Genomic DNA, 15,178 nt, shown 5'->3' with positions numbered 1-15,178 from the left:
TATCAGATTCCTCCTGGTGTCTCTTCATCACCCCAGATTGCTATCTTCCCTCGCTATCAAGCCGTCATCCTCCCGCGTCGGGTACTTGTCGTCTGCCCTAGGACTTCGTGAGCTTTAGGCACCAAGACAGCGACGTCCCTGGATTCACATGACGGCCATCATCTCGGCGAATCCATCAGCGACATGGTTCACTTCCATTCTGGGAAATCCGACGAGACAAGCTAGACGCCCATGCCTTGGCACGAAGCAACAAACGGAAGCCTCCATTGACTGTCGTTGCAATCACGGTGAAGTGCGGCTCACCGAGCCAATCCAGACGTGGCGGCGGCGACATCAACGCAATGCTATGCCATGCGACGGCCTGCACATGACGGCTGCCCCTCGCAGGCCTTGTTTCAAGACGAGGGTTCCTGGCTCAAGTTGGGTGCGAAAGGATCGGCGCGTCCATCCCGAGGTCCCTAGTTCGCAGGCCATCGTACCTTTGCAGATACAGATACACGATAGAACGCCTACCTTCGGTCGGTGCGGATAGGTAGTCGCGACATGTTGTCTCCGGTCCTGCGGTCTGCGGTCACTCTTGCGACAAGGCCTGCCGGGTATTGGAGATTAGAGATCCCAACCCCAAGTCATGACGCCGTCCTCGGTCCTTAGTCACGTCTTATTATTACGGCAAGCAATCAATATGGACATGGCTCCCTGGGAGAAGAGACGGGGCAGCTTGAGCACCTTTTCCACAAATGCGCCGCCAGGCAGGTTGGCTGCGGTTCGACTACCACGCAGGACGTCTGGATCAAGTACAGACCACGGGCACTGTCGATTGGCCGGCTGCAGGGACGACGTCGCCTCAAGCTCCGCATCTCACCAAAATTGCATTAACAACGGACGTGGGACGCCATGTATGTTGCTGCAGACGCAGTGTGCGCGCACAGGCACAGAAGCCAGCCCAGGAGGAGACACAGGATAGTGGCCGCTACAAAAAGTAAAGTCTCCCAGGTTCTGCGCGTGCAGCGGTCGCACAGAACCGGCCCAGCCAACCCCGGCCAAGCGCCCAGCCTATTCGTCCAGATTCTCTGGGCTGCAGCAGTTCTGACCAGCAGGGCCCATGTCGCTGGCACCTCGTCCACACCTCTCTCGCTGCAGCTGCAGCTGGCGGACGAACGAGAAGGATTCTATTCGCACGGATACCAAACTCTACATCATTCTTCATCTGTGGGAAAAAGGTTGGGGACAAGCTGGGGCAATCACTTCTCAGAGAGCTTCAACTGCCAAACAAACTCTGAGACGCAGTAAGCACGCAGGCAGAGCGGTAGATGGAGAGAGAGGGAAAGATGATATGTCGAGGAGCAAACAAGTGACAACCAAGCACCAGGCATCAAACAACTCCCAATCGATCAATGTCGTCGTCACTTCCCGTCCATGCCGCAAAAATCCAAAGCACGGTGCCGCAGCCAACATTCTCCAGATTTGGGCCTAGAACCAGACCCAAACCCAGAACCTTCAGACCAGGACCCCCGACCCAGACAAACAGAATCAGAAAGACTCAGCCATACAGAGACACCAGCCAGTCACCTCAACCTGGGAGCACTAACCACGCCCTCCGTCCCCATTGGATCCGCCCGTTTTGTGCAGTCTTCCGTCCGGGCACCGCTACCGCTGTCTATCCGGGCAGCATTCGTTCGTACCGCCAGGTACTTCCCGTCTCCTCCCTCACCTAGTCCCGTCACCTTCAACAAGGGCACGCACTCGTCCATCACCTTGTCACCTTGTCGACCTTATCCGCATACACGCCCATCTCACCTCAGGTTGATGAGCGTCAATTGCTACAAGCTTGCTTGCCCGCCTGGCCATCCCATCCCATCACACCATTGTTTTGTCTGTCACGGCACCTGCCCCCACCTCTATTACCTACGCATCCGAACTTCCCCAGCCACCGTCGTCTTACTAGCAGCTTCGGACTGTCGCCCTTCTGAGGCCTAGAGGGGCAGACAGACACACCACCTACTAGCAGGCAGAGCAGAGCAGTGCCTCATCCAAACGTCTGCCTTGTTCCAACCTCAACTCCTACTGGCGCTGTTTCTCCAAGTATCTGTGTACCTGCCTACCTCTATACCTCACGGCTCACGCAACTAACCCTGCCGGCCTTAACCCTACCATACCTTACCTTGCCGACCTGACTTTCACCTTGCCTTACCTTGCCCTCTTTATCCGCAGCTACCTGGCGCTATCGACCGGCCTCTGCTTCCTCCCTCTCTCAACCTGTATCAGAGTCCAAGGCCCTTCACCACCACCCGCCAACGCCGCGGACGCCGCCTCCGCCGCTGCCCAGAACGCGGCACCACGCCCACTGCTACTACTAGGTACCTCCCCTGTGCCTCAGGGATCCACCCCACCACAAGCATCCAGATCTCCGAAGCTTCTCTGCAAGCCCTGCCGCTACCGACCTTGCCCACTCCCACGCAACCCTCAACTCGCTGCTGAGACGAACTAGGAAGCTCTGCGCTGCAGCTGCGAGAGCCGTTCCCCTTCAAAATGTCAATAAAGTACGTCCCTCCGTGTCGGGTCCTGTCCTATGCCTCTACTCCTGCCTCTGCCTCTGCCTCTGCTTCCCCTTCACCCTTCCGTCCCACGCCGCAAAAGCCCCATCACCACGCCGGCGTCCCGGTCAGAGTCCGTGGTACCCCGCCGTCAACCTCTTCTGCTCGCTCTCCCACCCCACACGGTCCCCGTCCACCATGACGGACCAGTATCTGCAAGAGCAGCATGCCCTTACCATTGCCCGCACCGTCCAGAGGGAACGAGAGCTCGCCCAGGCCCGACTGGATTCTGACCATGGCGACAGTTGGGTCATGATCACCCAGACGGGTGACATCAACCCTCTACCTCACGAGCACATCAGACACAGGTCCAATGCGAAAATCAGCCTCGACCTGTCTGTACCCAAGGCTTTGCAACAAGGCCGGACGCCATTCACGCAAAAAAGCAGTGACGGGACGGTATACATCACAACGCAACGGGTACGTAATTCGCGATGGCTCCCAAGATATGGCGCTGGCTGACGAACTCTTTCCAGGTTATCTATATTCCCGCAAGGCCAACCCCCGAGTTCAAGTCGTTTCACGCGCCTATTCTCAACTGTGTCGACACGTATGTGGGCTCGCCGTTCTTCGGCGCGTGGTACTGGTCTGCCACCGTCGTGCCGGTCCCTGGAGGTGGCGTACCTGCCGACATTCCGAGGGTCGAGCTTAAGCTGAGCTTCAAGGAGGGTGGACACAGCGAGTTCAGGCAGAGGTTCGAGGAGCTGAAGGAGCGATTGGAGCACGTCAGGCGACTACAGCAGGAGACGGGACAAACGGTCAACATCCCGGACGAGCCGCTGCCGGCGTACGAGGCGACGGAGGGCGGAGGCGCCGAAGCATCGAGCAACCTCGCCCCTCAGCAGCCGGTGAGCAGGTCAGCAAGTTCGGGCAGCCAGAACCGACGACCGGACGAGCCGCCACCAGATTACGACGAGGCGCAGGCGCAGACGCTCAGCATGCGACTCGAAGATCACATTCGCGAGGAGTCGGACAGATCATGATGAGTTGCCGGGACGGCTCATGACTAACGTTTTGCATCGATACCTTGCTGTATTCCGCTCCCTACAGAATTGTACTTTTTCCGTTTTACTTTCCTTCTCCTGACAGCATCTACACTAGCGGCGGCGGAACCTGTGTTTCTTAACGAACATCAAAGTAGAGAATGGATATGGCCAAGCAGACGGTGCATGCCCCGGGGCAACGGGCACTTCTATTGTATGTACGGTGACTTGTAAGAGATAGCTGGTCGGGGCCGCCACGACCGGCTCTAACATTGGAGCTTTTACGCAAGCATGCGCGACCACGCGATAAGATTTCCTGTCTGGGCCGCGCTGCGCAGCGTTTTTCATGTGACGGTGACAGTACATAGCTTGGAGCTTTGAACCACGAAAAAAACTGAGGCGCGAAATGCAGTGCACCCAAGGTGGTGGCAGCTGGCGAGTGATGTGGCTGGCGCTGCTGGTCTTCTGCGCTTGTGGCTGCAACTCAACTATCCGCTTAGTCATTCGTCAATGAGCCATTCCACCGTAGCCAATCAAAAACGACCAATTGGGAATAACTTACGAGCCGATTCAGACACCCAGTTTTCGTCCTCAACCAGCCGAAAGCTCCCGACCACCTTTTCCATCCACGCCATCTACGACGACATCACGTCAAGCCATTGAGTGAGCCGCACAACCTCTGCCACAATGGGTATCTGGGACACCATCACCGACCTCGCCGAGGCCGCCATGCCGTGGGCCACCGTCGAGGCCGAGGCTCCTGCCGCCGAAGAGGTGAGAGAAAAAAAAAAACAGAGACGAGCTTTCTGCGCAAATTGTTGCCGTAGTCCGGAGTAAAAGGACGGCCCTTTGCGGTTCTCGAACGGCCTCGATCACGCAGGCTGCGGCAGCTATTTTGTGCAGTTGCAGTGCTACAGGGCATCCGCTAACCATGTCCGCAGGAGGAGACCCCCGCCGAGGAGACCAAGGACGACGAGGAGGAGGAGGAAGAGGAGGAGGAGGAAGAGGAGGACGATGACGAGGTCGTCGACCCCAAGGACACCATCGAGGAAGGTCGGTTTTCCTACCCCGCCCCCCGCGGTCGAACCCGAATCTACGCATCGCGATACCAGTCGATGACGCACATGAGCAATTTTGCGTACATGCCGCAATATCGACGCGGACGTCATCGGACCACCGCGCAGACGGGCTGAAAACACCACATCGCATTGGAGGACATGAGAAATGCTGACATTTGGGCGTGTGCAGCGTGCAAGGAGTCCAAGGCTTGCGCACCGGCCAAGCACCACTACGACGAGTGCGTCGAGCGCGTCACGGCGGCCGCCGACTCCGAGGACGGTGCCCAGGAGGACTGCGTTGAGGAGTGTAAGTTGCGAGGCGGATATTCAATGAGGCCTCGGAAACATCAAGAGGCCGTCAAACAGGATCATGGCTGACATGTCTCCCAGTCTTCCACCTCGCCCACTGCGCCACCCAATGCGCCGCCCCCAAGCTCTGGGCCCAGCTCAAGTAAACGTGCCTTCGCAAGTCACGATAATCAGCGGTCGTCAGCGAAGTTTCATCTCACGGTGTCGGTTATAACGACACCAACGGGAGCGGCATCGGCATTCAGATCTTGATAGAAGGTATGGGCCGTAACGATGTGAAGACGTGGTGGCGGATGCCGCGATGAGACGAGACGACCGTTTTAGCAAAGCACAATTCTCGGTCCCGCCTCCCCCTCCCCCCGCCGGCGGGATCGACAAATCTGTATCGCAATAGGTGTGTGCGTCGAGCTTGGCCTGCGGCTCTGTTACGGGCCCGGCTGGTTTGATGCGGCGCCAGAACCCCCTTGTCTTTTGTACCATAGGCATCGCCCGCAATAGATTCCTCTTGATTTACTCGCGGCCATTTGGATGGTGAGAAGCAGCGTCGCTGAGGCCGTGGTGCTTTGTCCTGCTTGAGGCAGGGTTGCTCGGCAGATTTTGGTGAGATGAGATGGTGATCCCTCTATGATCACTCACCCAATTACAAACTGAGAGTCGACGACTTTTGAGATATTGGTCTGGCCCGAGACGTTATCCGTGATGAGATATCAGAGACGAGGCAACTTTAGATATCACGACCACAAGACCGAATCAGGAAACTCGTATGATTGTCTGGAGCGGCTGCAGAAGGTAGATCCCTTCAAAGCAACCCTAGACGAGCATCGATGGCGCGATGAAGGAGCGAAGAAATGGAGCCTGTGGTAGGGCATCTGCTGCCCTGCGGCAAAGCACCGCATCGACGGTTTCTATTGAGAAAACTCCTACACCAAATGATCTTCGCACCATGTCTTCAAAGTAGGAACATGTTCATTCCTGATATCAGCCGCTCAACTTTCTGCAACATCGTCCAAGAAAGAACAGCTCCATATCGAAAGCGCCGTAGAGTTCCCGTCGTTGCAATGGCGCACAGAGTCCAGACCAGGCACATCAAAAAAGAACTTCAGTCTTCGGCAAGCCTGCCGGTCCCTGCTGACCCTCCCCCCTCCGTCCCTCCGCCCGGAACCCTCCCCAAAAGCGATCAAATCGGCCGAGAAGCGGGCCAATCACGCAAGCCGGCCCCCCGGTCTCGTTCCCCGCAATGTCGAGCTGGTTATGCCCGTTTAGGCCCGTCGCAGGACTTCGGTTCCAGCCAACGGACGTCTTCTGCGACGGGGCCATCTGACGCCCCAATCTCCTCGTCCCTGAGTGTGCTGGTTGGTGGTGGTTGTGCTGTTCTGCAGGTGGTTTCATTACACGACATGTGAAGCGTGAGCATCTTATCTCTCTCTTCCGGCCCGCTCACACACTGCGAGGAGCTGTCTAGCAATTTGGGTTTCTGGCAGCGGTTCGAGTGTCTTTATGCACCGGTTCGTGCCAGCGATCATGGTCTATCCCCCTTTCGCATGAACATGAACCGACCCTAAAGCCGTTCCGCCTCACTTTTGGTTCTGCGGTGGTCTGTTTTACAATGAAAGCCACTTTAGCGCCGCCCCAGAACGCTCTTTTCCCTTACGAAATCGAACCGCAGTCTGATTGAGGGACACGCGAGGTGGATTCGGACCGGGCGCTAGGTCCCCTGGTGAAATTCATATTCTCAACTTGGAGCGCAACCGTCCGGGACGTGCTGCCGCTGTGGGAGAGTGGGCGAACCAAACCAACCCGTCTGTGTTTCTGTCTTTCTACTTGTCTGGACGTATGTATGTATGGATATGTATGGATACCGTACACTATGCCTCAGCCGTCTCGGTTCCAGACTCTGTCAATGTGCATATCTCTATTCTGCCCAGCGCTCCCATGGATCATCTCGGCTACATGTGCAAGACTATTCCCATACCAGTACGCTTCCCCCGAACAGTCAAGAGCACAGATGGGATGCAACACCAACAAAAGCACCATGCAACTGCAGGGCCCTTTTTTCCCCCTCCATCCCCTGCCCATCTATCTTCAGCCCTTTTTAAACACCTTTATCAACCAACCCTCCCATCCTCTCTCTCTCTCTCTCTCTCTCTCTCTCTCTCTCTCTCTTGGCCTTCCCTCCCCCTCCGGCTTGCTTCTCCCATGTTTCCCATCGCCATCTGCGCCGGGAACCCCATCTCCCGCCCCCCTCCACGACGTGCCGACCCAGAACTCTGAGACGAAAGCCAACATCGGACGCACGCAAAGCAAGGGGAGAAATCGACAAGCGCACTCAAGGACCACCCCCGCCAAGACGAGCCTAAGCTCATCTCCCGCGCCAGCGCCAATCCACCTTACCCCCCTCCCCTGTTTTAGTCGACAGCGGCCTAGGCTTAGGCCCAAATTCCGCGTCTTGAAAAATGCCCTTCTCCCTCCGTCCCAAGACCTCAAAGGTCTCACCCGCCACCGACGACAACAACATCACCGACGCCGCGACGACGACAATCACGCAGCAAGACGCCTCGACCACGACGTCCGAAGGGGAGAAGAAAGCGATGCCGAACAGCGGCCTCCGCCCCGCCGGCCCCGGCTTCGGCAAGTTGGGCGACGAGGAGTACGAGCTGCGCAATGTGGACACGCCCGGGTCCCGCGACAACGCACCCGGCGCGGAGCAGCAGCACCAGCAGCCCTACTCCGATGCTGTCGCCGGCGGCGACGACAACGGGTCCGTGATGGAGGGCACGGCGACGGAGTACCGCACGTATAAGCGCCGCTGGTTCGGGCTGGCGCAGTTGACGCTGCTGAATGTCATTGTGTCGTGGGATGTAAGTGTATTCTCATGTTGTCTCTTTACGCTCATCTGCCGTCTCAGACACGGGGATCGATACATCGTGATTCGTGCCTGCGCAAGCCACATCTACTTAAAGTTCTCACCTCACCTGTAACCGAGTAAGAGCATAAACTAACCCATCCGCAGTGGCTCACCTTCGGCCCCGTCGCCTCAACGGCCGCGACGTACTACAACGTCTCCGAGTCCGCCATCAACTGGCTCTCCACCGCCTTCATGTTCGCCTTCGTCGCCATCTTCCCGCTCACCATCAAGATCCTCCACCGCGGCCCGAAACCCTCCTTCATGACCGCCGCCGCCCTCATCCTCATCGGCAACTGGGTCCGCTTCGCCGGCTCCCACTCCAAGTCCCCGACGGGCGGCAACTTCGGCGTTGTCATGTTCGGCCAGATCCTCACCGGCCTCGCCCAGCCCTTCGTCCTCGCCGCGCCCACCCGCTACTCCGACCTCTGGTTCACCACCCGCGGCCGCGTCGCCGCCACCGCCCTCACCTCCCTCGCGAACCCGCTCGGCGCCGCCCTCGGCCAGCTCATCGTGCCCTTCTGGGTGTCCTCCCCCCAAGACATGTCCAACGGCGTGCTCTACGTCTCCATCATCTCCACCGTCGCCGCCCTCCCCTCCTTCTTCATCCCCGCGCGGCCCCCCACCCCGGTCGCCCCCTCCTCGCGCACCCTCAAGCTCGGCATCCGCGAGTCCTTCGCCATCGTCTCCCGCTCCCTCGAGCTGTGGCTCGTCCTCGTCCCGTACGCCTTCTACGTCGGCTTCTTCAACTCCGTCTCCTCGCTGCTCAACCAGATGATGCAGCCCTACGGCTTCTCCGACGAGGAGGCCGGCATCGCGGGCGCGCTGCTGATTGTGGTCGGGCTGGTCGCATCGGCAATCACGTCCCCGATCCTCGACCGCACAAAGGCCTTCCTGCTTGCCATCAAGACCGCCGTCCCAGTGATTGGGCTCGCATACCTGGTTTTCATCTGGATGCCCGAGACGCGCAACATCGCCGGGCCGTACGTCGTTCTTGCTGTGCTTGGTGCCGCGTCTTTCTCCCTCGTCCCCGTGGCCCTCGAGCTGCTCATCGAGCTGTCGCACCCGGTGTCCCCCGAGGTCACGAGCACCATCGCCTGGGCGGGCGGCCAGCTCCTCGGGGCGATCTTCATTATCATCTCTGATGCGCTGCAAGCCCCCGAGACGGCGTCTCCGCCGAGAAATATGAAGAACGCGCTCATCTTCCAGGCTGTTCTTGCTGTCCTGATTGTGCCGCTGCCCATGATGCTGGGCCTGTTTGGGCGTAGTGATAGAGTGAGCCTCCGCCGTGTGCGATCAGATCAGGCGGGCACGCGGGCGGCGTAGCAGTAGCAGTAGTAGGAGCGTGTGTGATTAGCATTATAGTAGTAGTAGTATCGATACCCCGTCATGAACATTGTACAATTCTATGCTTTCCCGTTAGCCTGCGCCATACTGCCTCCGCGAATCTCCAAGAACTCCTCCCACTGCCTCCTTAACCGCTCCATCTCCGCCCACACCTTGCACCCCAGCTCCTCAAAGTCCACAATTTGGTCCGGCGTGAGGTCCCGCGCCTGCGGATGCCGGCCCACAACCTTCCGTAGCACCCCCGTCGCCGGATCCCGCGCGAGGCTCTCCCGGTCCTCCACGGCGCCCTCCCACCCCCACCCCTCGACCTCCGTCTTCTTCACCTCCGCCCGGCCCGTTACGCTCGCCGCACTGCCCCACTTGATCTTCTTCGCGTCCAGCTCCTGTAACGTCTCGTCGTCCTGCAGCGCGAGCCACACCGGTGCCACCGCGCCGCCATACCACGTCACCGGGTGCCACGGCGAGCCCAACCACCGCGCGAGGTACAGCGCGAACTTGTATGCATAGAAGAGGATAAAAGGGAACGGCACGGGGAACAAATTTGAGGCGACGACGCCCGGGTGGGTGAGATAGAAAGACGGCCGCACGGGGAGGCGCTGCGCAGTCTCCTCCTCCTCGGGCGTGAAGTACTTTTCTGAGATTCTCCTAGTCGACGGCAGGTGGGAGGTGAGGGCCAGCACGTCCGTAAGCCGCTTCGAGCTCTCGTACGGACCCTCCGTCTCAACACCTTGGAAATCGTCTAACCTAAAGTGGCGCGCCAGCGGCTCGATGCTGCTCGTCCAGACGACGCGCCCAGGACTCTGGTCAGCAGACTCGCGGCTCAGCAGGGGCAGCAGCTCGTGGGCGAGGACGTAGTGGCCAAAGACATTGGCGCAAAACACCTCGCCGAGGACGGGGGAGGAAGGCTTGGTATCGTAAGCGGAGGCGACGGCGAGGGGGTTATCAGGGGACTCGTTGGGTACCAGGTCGGAGCGGACGGGTCGCTGGTTCAGGACGGCGCCGGGGCGGGCGAGCTTGAAGCTCGGCCAGGTGAGGACGGGCAGCAGGCCCTTTGTGAAGATGGAGGTGAAGAGGCCGGCCCAGTCGAGGCCGGTCCAGCCGCCGAAGCCGGCGTTGAAGATGAGGGAGTCGAGGCGGGGGATCTTGTAGGGGTGGGTTTCGGGGGCGGTCGGGTCGGCGATGTGGCCTGCGACGAGGGTGGTGGCGCAGGCGTAGATGGAGGGCAGGTCGCAGAGGTCGAGCTGGACGGAGAGCAGGTGGACGCGGGCGGTGGTGTCGTCGGGGTGGTAGTCGGGGCCGGCGCGGGAGCGGAGGGCGGAGGAGGTGGTGGCCGTCTGGGCGAGGTGCTGCTTCAGGTGGAAGATTGTCTCGCGGGACTTGCGGACGGAGCGGGTCGTCGGGATGAAGATCAGGTGGGCGGAGAGGGGGCGGGTCGCGAGGAAGTCGTCGATCAGGCGTTCGCAGATTCCGAGGCCAACACCACTGGTGGGGGGGTATTGTCAGTTGCGATGCAGTCGGGAGGTCAAAAGGGGGCATGTCACACCTGTTTGCGCCGGTGACGAGGACGAAGAGCTGTTCGTGGGGCGGAACCTTGTCCCAGGGTGCCGCAATCATGGTTGTCTCGGGTCAATTGGGTCTTGCTAGAAAGAAATGACAAAAAAAGATTTTGCGAGAAGAGAAGAAGGAAAAGCGCAAGAAGGGATGTCGTCGGGTTTGAGGTTTGGCGGTGAGACTGCAGAAGAGAGTCTTAATTATCGGTGCACACGCTCCAAATTTCGGACGGATCGGCGACGGGACGTAGCGGCGCCCAGCCAGGGCCAGCCATAGCTTTTTAAGGTTGCTTCCCCTTTGGGAAGTCGCATCGAATTGCTGTGCTCAGTGCTTTTGGTGCTTTCGCAGTGTTCCATGCTCCTGTGGGTCCTTCTGGGCCCCGGGCACGTTTTTGCAGTGGTCGAAGCATGTGTCAGTCACTAGGTCACTGTCACTGTTAAAACAGGTGACGCACAGCGGCTGAGACTGTTCCGCGTCGTTCGACATCAGCAACACCTAGAACGCAATCCCGGGATCAATCTCTTCCATATCGTGCCATTTTGTTTCCGGCCCTGGATAAGCTGAATTGAGGCGCAGGAATCGGTACCTGTCAGATTCACCCTGCAGATCCGATCTGTTGATGGCGCTGTTGATTGGTCCCGAAGATGCCGAATAAGAGAAATGCGAATACGGATTCGAGGTACTTGTGGTTGCTGTGAGTGCTGTGGCGCTGATCATGCCGTGGGCAACGCGAGCAGTAAGCCAATCAAATGACTGAATTGAGCAGGTTCGACAAGAAAGAATCGCTGTGATGATGGCGTAGTTTGTGATCGCTATTTTCATGGGGAAAACCTGGTTGCTTGCGTTCTACGAATACTTGATGGTTTGATGGTCTCGGACTTGTTGGTTGTAGCTGAACCAAATCAGTCAAGTTGTCTGCTGGCAAATCGCGGTCGATTTGATTTGATTGAAAATTGATTGGCATTCAAATCTATCTAAATCAATCAATCAATCAATCAATCAATCAATCAATCAATCAAGCTGATGGTCAAAAAGTCCAAACCCCACCCTTTTTTTGTTTGATTGTTCAATTTGTTAGAGCTGCTTAGTGGTCCTATGCTTGACTTGATTCTCTTCTGTAGCTGCTTAGCTTGTTTGATTGGCTCGAGCGTGTCATGCGAATGACTTGACTGACTTGACTATTTGAGGATCAGAACAGATGCAGTTGAATCTTGCCTAGCAACATGTACACGCTTCCCAAGAGAGTTCTTGGAATTGGCTCAAGCCGCTAGGGCATCGGAAATGGAGATTTCCTTGTTTTGACTCTGCTTTGATTGTTCAAATAGCTCTAGCAAGTTCATCAATGATTGACTTGATTGGTCGATTTGATCGCTCTTACTTGCTTGGGAGCGCAAAAGGTGGGTTTGTTGCTTTCAATGTCGTCAACTGCAAAAGCTTGGTAAACTGTTCGCTCGCAAGAGAAGACTATCGCGAACCTCGCCACCATTCCGACTCGTCTTGAATTATTCCACTGAGACATTGAGAGATCTTCAGCCATCCGCGCAGAAAAGATCGCTAGCCCAAACTTAGTCTACAGTCATCTCACACAGTGCATTGCCATGACCGCGGGAGACCCTCCGAACCCCCTTCCTATGGCCAACTCAAAGCTGCCAAATACGCGCACAACCCCCTGATCATATCGACAACCAGTGTTGCGCAGTGAGCAGAAATCACAATGGATATCGGAGGTGCCGATAGTGAGGGGCATAAACAGACTGGAGGTGTGACAGACGGAAAAGGCAGAGCCCCGCCAGTGATGTGTCGCCCCTACGCATTTTCTCACCAAATCGACAAGCTAATGACAATTCTCTTTATGGTGATTACAGATTGTCTTGCATGATGCAGACGCCCGGCTACACAGCCTCGGAGGTTGGTCTTGCCTTCTCTGGTCACGAGGTAGCGGACGTCGCATCTTCCTGAAGATAAGGTAGGACTCAGCAACAGCACCACCTTGGAATGGCCGGATGCAACTCACCTGCTAGGTTTAAATACTCGGAGTGTGCATCTGCAGGATATCTGCAATGCCTAGATATCATCAAATGGAAACAGTGAAGTCCACGTCGGCACGCAGCTGCGAGAACACCGCTGAGACCAACAGTGCCAGCACAAGAAGCACTAGCACGTTGGGTACGAAGGTCAATCTGCAGCCGACCCTCATGAAATTGTTTCAATTCTCTGCCACATGTCTGTCAAGGTTGTTCTCGATTCACTTGCATATCTTGACCGGCCGACGCGTGGCAAGCGATGGTGGCTTTGGGCTGACCTCGAGAATATAATGTGATTGGCTCCATCATGTCGGGTGATGAGTCCGGGGTTCTCTGAGAGTCGCTCTATCGACCCATAGAATTAACAATTAGGTTCTTTACCCGGAATGGGGCATGAAATGCGATGGAGGGCATGTCGGTGATGTTGCCCGGGGCAGTGTTGACAATATTTTCACACAATCATATTAATGGTGAGAAATTTAGACGTTTAAAATGCCGAGAGCAGCTTTTTACACTTTGTATGTAGCAGCTTACTTGCCGCATGTCGCATGTCGCATGTGTTGAAGCCTAACCCGGCGGGAGTGAAGTCTGAAGTGGATGGTTTCACAAGGCAGAGCTATGTATGCACACACTACAGTCTGCTTCCTGCCAATAGAATGACCAGAGAGTTATATGAAAGTGCATGAACCTGCGGCTGAAGTGACGTGTTGTTGCGATGCGGAAAGATGATTGATGCATTGGTGAGTTGGCAAAGGAGCCGCGAGGATTTCGGTGAAAGTCGAGGTGGCTGGGAAACAGCCCTACTCAATCGTATCCAATGGCTTAAATCAGAGGTCTTCAATACCGAATTTCACCTGTTGTGTAACCACATACGTAGGCCGCGCTGACCTCTCGGAAGGCAGTGGGCAGGCGGGCAGTTACACGGTTCTGTGATCATGCGGTCATGCGGACAGGCTGAGCTGAGTCCAATGATCGGGCCAGCAGAATTTGACCAGATTTAACGTTACCACACCTTGTAAGAAGTCCAAAGATCAAGTGGCTGAGCTGGAGAAGGGGCGTCCTGGCCTATGTAACTTCGGTGGTGGCCAAGGTTCAAGCTATCCTAAGGATGAATCTGTGTCTGGACACGTGAGAAGAGCGCACAAATGTCCACTCCCTGATGTAAGAGCTGGAAAATCGAATGCCGATGTTTCCGCCGCCGCGCTCAATGTTGCGACTTTGGCATTCGCAGATCTGTCCGCAGTTGACACTACTTCATCATCATTTCACCACACGATTGTACTCTCGAATGCAGAACAAATTTTCTCATGGCCCAATGAATTTTACTGAATTCGCGAATCTATCTTGGTTCCACACCAGATCTCTAATTACGTTGAACGAAATTCGGGCTGAAATAAGTCCCGCCTCCTCACGCCAGCAGCTAGTTACGCTGAACGAAGCCAATGCATCAATGACTACCGCCTACCATTTCCGCAATGCCCTAAACCTGTTCCTGGTTTGACGCATTTGCGTCACCTCCCTTGGGGAGATTTGACGTGGGCACATGAGAGTTGACATACAGATGTGATAAAAAGGCGCCCCCGATAATAGCGAGCGGGATCGCGGGCAGGATATCTTCAATTATGGACCTAGCTTCTTCGACGAGTTTGGTGGAGATAGCGAGCGCGATAGTGATTGCACAAAAGAAGAATCTGGACGTATGTACACTATTAGAACTTTTCGAAGAAACCTTAAGAAGAGCTGACGTGATTACTTGTAAGCTTGCGGGGACTTGCAAGACCAGTATATAGACACCGAAGATCCTGCGGTCGTAGCAAAAGTCCCAGAGCTGTTCGTTTAGTGCGTTAGAGGCAGAAGCTTAGACTTCCACAACCATCCAACTTGATTCACTAACCTGATCCAGGCAGCGTCTGTGTGTCCGGCCCTCTCCTTTTCGAACCACACATATGTAGATGCTGTCATACCACTGACGGCAGCTGCGACAGCCAGTGCTGATTTAACATCAACGTTATGTCGCAACCATTCTTTGGTTGTTTCCCAGGATTTGATACTAGATCGCAATTAGTTCTTATGTCTGTGATCTTAGGAAGAAGTGGAGCATAATACTGTCTCATGGAGATGTGTTTCTGTTGCTTGGACGGTGTTGTTTGTGGCGGACTGTGAGGTTGAGAACTGACGGACCCCATGTTCATCGACGAAGTTTCTTGGCAGCGTCAAAAAGAATCAAGAGGGAAGTTTTACTTTGGCTATCACCGCAGAGAGGGAGGAAAGACGGTCGCGGGGTCGACGGCCTTTTCATCTCAGGTTGAGCTTCGGCATGAGAATCTAGATAACAAGAGTACAACACGGCTGATTTGCTGCACACCACTCACATGCAGGCTTCCAGAAGATGGAGGTCAGCATCGGGAGA

General features: G+C 56.3%; 4 protein-coding genes across 4 annotated transcripts; 3 read left to right on the top strand and 1 right to left on the bottom strand.

Annotated features, from left to right (window-relative positions):
- Positions 1–2,732: 2,732 nt before the first annotated feature.
- Positions 2,733–3,577, top strand: CGCA056_v003728 (UPF0664 stress-induced protein; the record flags this gene model as incomplete). Its single annotated transcript, XM_037318985.1, has 2 exons — positions 2,733–3,014; positions 3,071–3,577. 2 exons carry the CDS (start codon positions 2,733–2,735, stop codon positions 3,575–3,577), a joined length of 789 nt encoding a protein of 262 aa, XP_037183395.1.
- Positions 3,578–4,264: 687 nt separating this feature from the next.
- qcr6 (Cytochrome b-c1 complex subunit 6) lies at positions 4,265–5,090 on the top strand (the record flags this gene model as incomplete). The annotated part of the gene is made up of 4 exons (XM_037318984.1): positions 4,265–4,351; positions 4,519–4,630; positions 4,826–4,942; positions 5,026–5,090. 4 exons carry the CDS (start codon positions 4,265–4,267, stop codon positions 5,088–5,090), a joined length of 381 nt encoding a protein of 126 aa, XP_037183390.1.
- A 2,307-nt stretch (positions 5,091–7,397) lies between these two features.
- On the top strand, positions 7,398–9,172 carry EF102 (MFS-type transporter EF102; the record flags this gene model as incomplete). Its single annotated transcript, XM_037318983.1, has 2 exons — positions 7,398–7,802; positions 7,955–9,172. The coding sequence occupies 2 exons, from the start codon at positions 7,398–7,400 to the stop codon at positions 9,170–9,172; spliced, it is 1,623 nt and encodes a 540-aa protein (XP_037183391.1).
- Positions 9,173–9,252: 80 nt separating this feature from the next.
- On the bottom strand, positions 9,253–10,807 carry ERG27 (3-keto-steroid reductase; the record flags this gene model as incomplete). The annotated part of the gene is made up of 2 exons (XM_037318982.1): positions 9,253–10,675; positions 10,737–10,807. 2 exons carry the CDS (start codon positions 10,805–10,807, stop codon positions 9,253–9,255), a joined length of 1,494 nt encoding a protein of 497 aa, XP_037183392.1.
- Positions 10,808–15,178: the final 4,371 nt, after the last annotated feature.

This window comes from Colletotrichum aenigma (assembly GCF_013390185.1).
Source record: "Colletotrichum aenigma strain Cg56 chromosome Unknown KSG_Cg56_contig02, whole genome shotgun sequence".
Classification (NCBI taxonomy): domain Eukaryota; kingdom Fungi; phylum Ascomycota; class Sordariomycetes; order Glomerellales; family Glomerellaceae; genus Colletotrichum; species Colletotrichum aenigma.
This window is presented reverse-complemented; position numbering and strand designations above follow the sequence as displayed.